The sequence below is a fragment of the Folsomia candida genome, unplaced genomic scaffold (genome assembly GCF_002217175.1).
Source record: "Folsomia candida strain VU population unplaced genomic scaffold, ASM221717v1 Fcan01_Sc036, whole genome shotgun sequence".
NCBI lineage: Eukaryota > Metazoa > Arthropoda > Collembola > Entomobryomorpha > Isotomidae > Folsomia > Folsomia candida.
In genome coordinates, this window is record NW_019091228.1 from 792,073 (window position 1) to 798,667 (window position 6,595).

Below are 6,595 nucleotides of genomic sequence, written 5' to 3' on the forward strand. Positions count from 1 at the left end.
TACATAAGGGTCTGCGATGTTCACCTTTGGGCATACAAAACGTAAATAAGTTATTGCAAACCAAACTATTGCTTTGGGGGTTAACCTGGAGCAACGAAACTAGTGCAATTGCACTTAGTAACGACCTCATCTGCAATGCATTGCTGGAAACAATTTTTCCTGGTGTACTTTTTATAGTATTTCAATTTGGCTGCCCCATTGTCATCGCTGAAGAAACACCGACGTTGATCCTAATTGAAAAAAACGAAAGATTTGTATTGTGCTTGGAAGTGCGACGGAAGTCAGCGCCATAGCTGATTGTACTCGGTATGTAGACTAAGCACTCCGGCAATACTGGTAGCTTCCTGCACCGTTTTGCTCTATCCCACTTGCCTTACACGCGATGTACAATGAGCTGTTGTGCCTAATTCTTCGCACTTGAGAGATTCATGCACAAATAAATATATTCGTCTATTGTTTAGTAACCCTCATTGGTACCCAATTTCAGTAAAACGAACCTTGTCCATTTCTTTAATGTCGTCATCAGCCAGTAGAACCAAGGGATTGACCGAAATTAAAACTTCATGTCCGTATGGCATGGATTTTCCAAACCGCTTAATTTGAGGCTCGTCGGAAGGATGATTCACCGTAAACTTAATGATTAACGATTCATAATAATTTGTCATAAACTATAATATAAAATTTTAAATCATATAGCCCATACCATAAATCCTGTTCCCTCGCCATGAACGCACGCCTTACGCCGTAGATCCTCTTTGATAATAAAAGTCAATCCTGACATTTTTCCTGGAGAGGTTTGTCGCCATGGAGTACGAATTGATCCATTAAGTTTTGTTTGTTCTTTTCCAAGGTCCTGATCCAGGTTAGCATTTTCCCATGCGGCAATCTCTTCCTGACTATACTCCCGCTCGCTAAGAACGGTCTGAATGGTCGAATGTCTGCGTACATTGTTGAAAAATTATGGTCAGCTAACATTTATAAGACAAGTTATACAAAAAAATACTTATTCAAAATACTCATTCAAAATGTTTTAAAATTTCAATAAGTATTTCTTATTTGCTTTGTTTTCCGGATTTTGAAAAAAGCGCTTGGTTTGGCTTCAAGGGAAAAAATTAAAAATATTTTGGTAGCATTTCTATATCTTCTCCCATGTGGGGAGTCCTACATATCTTCAAGAAATGCTAATGCCACATTCCCGGTTTTTGTGCCGTCGCACTCCCTGCCCAGGGCAAGGGGCGGAGTTTACCCACATTATTGGTACCGTTACACGGGAAAAATAGCCCTACAAACTGTACAACTCTTCACAAAATCAATTTTTGTGTATCGCTCGAAATCCCAGCTGTGATTATTGCATACACTCCAACTAATGTTATCCTGATTGATTAACTGCACTGAGAGTCAATGTTGCACCTACTTTCGTGTCAGTTTCCCTGGGATACCGTTGAACATGCATGTATTACCCCACTCTGAGAAACGCTTTTTGAACAGTAATCCGCAATCGATGGGTTCTTCATTGAGAAAGCATCCTACGATGAAATCAGAGCAATTAAGCGTTTCCTGCAAATAAAAAAGGAAACGTGAATGTTTAATAGTAACAATGGAGTTATCTTGATTTCCACTAGTTACAATGGATCTACATATGTATACATGTATGTATGTATAAATAGATATATTACACTTTGAAGAAACGGTATTATTCTCATCTTCATTGCCGGCGTTGTAGGATCATCGTAGAGAATGCCCCCACGCTCTATCTGGGCGCCAGTATTATGGTTTTCGTCATTTTCAACATGATTTAATATGTGTTCCCTGCATACGTGTTCTGCAGGGAACACATTTGGTCAATAATTTTTAACAACCCGATCGCATCGGTAATTTTCCATATAGATCCATCCTTAGTTTTTACGTCCTCTCCAAGCACAATGGAGCCCGGATATCTACAGACAAACTCATTCTGCTAAATTTTGTATATCTATTTATAGTTAATTATCTCAATGAATTTGAAATTTATAATTGGTGAACGGATTTCCCTCTTACGACTTCGTATGTTTAGTCATTTTTAGTTGGATACACCCATAGATGCGCGTTTGAGCTAGACACTGACACTGTGTCCACCGACACTCGGCCACAGCGAGTGGCACTGACACTGTGTCCACCGACACTCTGCCACAGTGGCCGACACTGACAATGTGTCCACTGACACTCGGCCACAGTGGCTGACACTGACACTTGTCCACCGACACTCGGCCATAATGAGTGACACTGACACTGTGGACGGCACCGAGTGTCCGCCACTGAGTGTCCGCGCATCTATGGATACACCGATTCCGTTGACGTCACTTACCTACCAAATTACAAAATGGCGGTACTAATACGTTTTAGGGTTTTGACCTGAGCTAGGAAATTAATGAGTTTTAAGAATCAAGGTTCAAGATTTGAGAATCCGCGATTAAAATTTGCATAGATTAAAATTATCCTTCCGCTTCTAGATTAAATTGTGTAAGATTAATTAGCCCATTCTTGTGACTCAGATTAAAGATCATTTAATTAATAATATTACTTAAAATCTGTACAACTTCTTGTAGCTTTGTTCTTAGTTTACTTCGATATTAGATACATAAACTCTAAAATTTGACAACAATATGTATGCGCTGGGGGGACGAACAATGCGCTTCAAAATTGTTGGTAAAAATTATCAAGTTTTATAATTTTTCAAACAAATTAAGGCAGATAAAATAGCTTGTAAATACGTAACTAACTGTATTAAAAATCAGTTGCACTTCAATTGCAACGTGTTTATAAATTTCAAAAATAATAGATGTCGATTTTAAGCGTTAAATTGTATTTATTGCCGAGAACCTCTTTTTCATAATCAGCATAGGAGCCATTGGCAACCTCTGTGCCAAATTTCAGCTCTCTACGACAATTTTGAAATTTTGGTGCACAAGACCCCACCCAAACCGATGACCCCCACCGGTCAACTACTTGACCGATTTGGCCCATCTTCGAATTCGTTTCCTAACTTTATCCAATATGCGTAGGGTAAAAATTCGTTCGAGAGTTATCGAAAGACAGACGGACGGACGGACGGACGGACGGACATGACAATTACATAAGCCCTGGTTCGGGCTAAAAAGGAACCAGGCAAGAAATTTGATGGTGCCACACTCGTCGAACGCATGCCCTCCGAACCGTAAGAAACCCGACGCTTGTGAGAAAAATTGATGTGGACAAGGCAATAATTTTTTTATCAATACAAAATCAACTGGCCACGAAGTGTCAGGTCCCTGGGCGTACACTGAACCAAATTATTCACCAAGATACGCACAACTTCAGCGAGACTGACAAGGGACACTCACGACCTGTCGTTTGAGTCCAGGGTACCCACTATGTTTTTTAGAATCTACTAGCACCCCAGATGAAGGATTCATTCATATTTCCGTGTAAAATTCATATTTGGCGCCATGGCGTGGCGCCAAATTCGTCAAATTTGAATGTTTTTATTTTTGAAACCGCCATAACTTTTGCAATCCTGGACGGATTTTCAAAATGTTTGGCAAAGATCATGACAAGGAGTTCAACTTTCGTATCCAATGAAATCTTTTCCAAAATTATCGCTTTTAACTTTTCGCAAAATTTCGTAATTTTCTTAGAAATGGGGGTTCGTCGAAAAAATGCGAAAAATATTTCAAAAATTAGCAATTTTCTATTTTTATTCTTTTGTCAAAAAATTTGACTTTTGTGATCATTTTAAGCATAAAATTTTGAAAATCCGACATAAACTGCAAAAGTTATGGGGGTTTGAAGTTGGTCGAAAATGCAAAATTTTAAGTTTGGCGCCACGGCAAGACGCCAAATATGAGTTTAACACGGAAATATGAATGAATCCTTCATCTCGGGTCCTAGTAGATTCTGAAAAACATGGTGGGTACCGTCGTCAGAAGATATGAAGTGAACACGAAACTTTTTCTGACAGCGCTCGGATAACCGCCCAGTACGCAGCAATTCTTGTTTTAATATTCGGAATTTAAATTATTTTGCATAAAGATAAACTTCTTGAAAGTCTGTACATCCGTAAAACCTCCGACGCCATGAATCAAGACCACGGCATGAACCTGAATCCTATCTGGTCTTCACTAATGTTACCAATGATCAAGCGCCCCTGACAACGATACCGTTTTTGAATAACAACAATAATTTATGATTAGCATTGTGAGTGAAATCAATCTTGTTTTCTTGATTTCAAATATTGTCCCTGAAGATGATACTAGTGAGTATCGAAAGCTAGGAATAAATATATCTGAATTAAAACAACCATGTCGTCCGATAACTCTAATTCTAATTTTGAATATCATGGTTGGAAGGATCTCAAAATCTTTATAACCAGACGGTTCGGCACGTCTATAATGAACTGCATAAAACTTTTGGAGAAAGAAGAACAACGAACGGTTAAACTCAACAATGATATTGTATTCCTTAAACGATGCCGGACACACAATCTGACCCCAAAAGGAATGACGATCAAAAACCATTGGTGCCATATTCCTGGATCCAACGATTTACTCAAAAAAGCAGAACAAACTTTGGTTAAACTGCAAATCCATTTCAAATTTGCTGAATTGGAGAAGTTGAAGAAATCGATCTCAATTAAACAACAACAACTCATAACTCTTCCTCCAACTGTCAACGAGAAAGTGTCAAAATACATGCGTGATGATAAAATGGCTTTCAATCTACAGACCAAAACCCTACAAGCAAAGAAATTTGACCATCTCCTGAGAGGAACTATCACAACAAAAGCCACCAGACAACCCTTTCCCAGCAAAATAGCTACACACCACGACATAGAGAAAAGTATAGTAAATCTATCCCATCGCGAACTAACAGAGGACGAAACGAAAGCACTTCAACTAGGTCTAAATTACGCCCTCCCATATTTCAAACACAAGGACCTTATTATAGAAGCAGGCATAAATATAGAACTATGTTTGAATGACTTCGAAATAACGGAAGTACACAAGAATAAAATTCGATCAGGAATTTCCAGAATATTACACTCAGAGATCAACAAGCCAGACGAAGTGTCCAGAAACTACGAGTGGCTGAAACCAATTTGTAAAAATCTCAAACAAGATAAATATATTACAATCGTCCCTGCAGACAAAGGAAATATGACAGTGATTCTGTCCACAACCAAATACGACGAGAAAGTTCAAGAGCTACTTAATGATCCGAATTACACCATCATCCCCACCGACCCTACGAAATTAGTGGAACAAGAAATTCACACCTTGGCGAATAATTTATTCAAACTAAAAAGAATTGACAAAAATCAATACCAACACATTTCTCCTTCAAACTCAAAGATCCCAAAGTTCTATGGACTCCCCAAAATCCATAAAGACGGTGTACCTTTTCGTCCGATTGTGGATTTCCGAAATTCACCTTCTTATAATCTAGCTCATTTCCTCAACAAGATTCTAAAATGTGTCACGTCCAAATTCCCCACTTCGCTGAAAAATTCATATGAATTTGCAGACAAAATCAAGAATTTCATTGTCCCCCCCAACCATGAATTGGTCTCATTTGATGTCACTTCACTATTCACACGCGTCCCAATACAACAAACCCTGAATTATATTAAGAAACGACTGGACTCCTGTAACGATTGGAAAGTTGTCACAAAACTGACCTCGGAAGAAGTGATGAAACTAATCAGAATCACAGTCAACTCCAACTATTTTACCCGAAAAGGAAATATTTACAGACAAAAAGATGGAACCCCAATGGGAAGCCCAATTTCACCGGTCTTTGCAGAATTTTGTCTACAAGAATTAGAAGAACAATTAATATTGAACAATCCAGACATTCCTTTTTACCAAAGGTTTGTGGATGACTCCAACGGCTGTATCAAGGCAGGCAAGAAGGATAGTATCCTCCAATCTCTTAACAGTTTTCACCCCAGTATCCAATTTACATGTGAAACAGAAGAAAGTCGCAAGCTGCCATTTTTGGATGTCTTAATATCCCGAGATGAAGATGGAACCATTCACAGACAAGTTTATCGCAAACCGACGCACACTGGGAGATACCTCAACTATAACTCATTCCACCATCCATCCCAAAAGTTGGCTGTAATAGATGCCCTCAGTTATAGAGCTTTCAAAATATGCGATGACGAATATCTAGAAAATGAACTCAATTTAATAACAAGCTCTTTGATGACAAACGGATATCCGAAAAACTTAAGGATATCAAATTAAGGATAGAAAAAATGAGGACAAAATTTTCAACCCAACCTACTAACCATGAAAATCAAGACGAGGCCAAATCACCAAGAATAATCTTACCGTATATGGGACCACTCACCCACCGATTAACGAATTACTTACGCAATAACCTAAATTGCGAGTTCGGATATTTGACTGGGAAGAAGTTGAAACAAATAATCTGTTCCTACAAGGAGAATCCACCATCCGATAAAGTAGGAATTTATAAAATTAAATGCTCTTGTCCCTCCATTTATATAGGTGAGACAAGCCGCCCGCTTAATCAACGAGTAAAAGAACATCTAAATGACATCAAAAAGAAAAAC

General features: G+C 38.5%; 1 protein-coding gene across 1 annotated transcript; it reads left to right on the top strand.

The window, feature by feature from the left end:
* Window positions 1–4,406: 4,406 nt before the first annotated feature.
* Window positions 4,407–6,263, top strand: LOC110860936. The gene is made up of 2 exons (XM_022110051.1): window positions 4,407–5,294; window positions 5,367–6,263. The coding sequence occupies exons 1-2, from the start codon at window positions 4,407–4,409 to the stop codon at window positions 6,261–6,263; spliced, it is 1,785 nt and encodes a 594-aa protein (XP_021965743.1).
* The last annotated feature ends 332 nt before the right edge of the window (window positions 6,264–6,595 follow it).

Bases quoted from the DNA above. Each gene is read 5' to 3' on its own strand.
- LOC110860936 (XM_022110051.1), top strand. From the start codon at position 4,407: ATGAACTGCATAAAACTTTTGGAGAAAGAAGAACAACGAACGGTTAAA. The intron at 5,295-5,366 runs GCGAATAATTTA...TCAAACTCAAAG, and splicing joins AACAAGAAATTCACACCTTG to ATCCCAAAGTTCTATGGACT.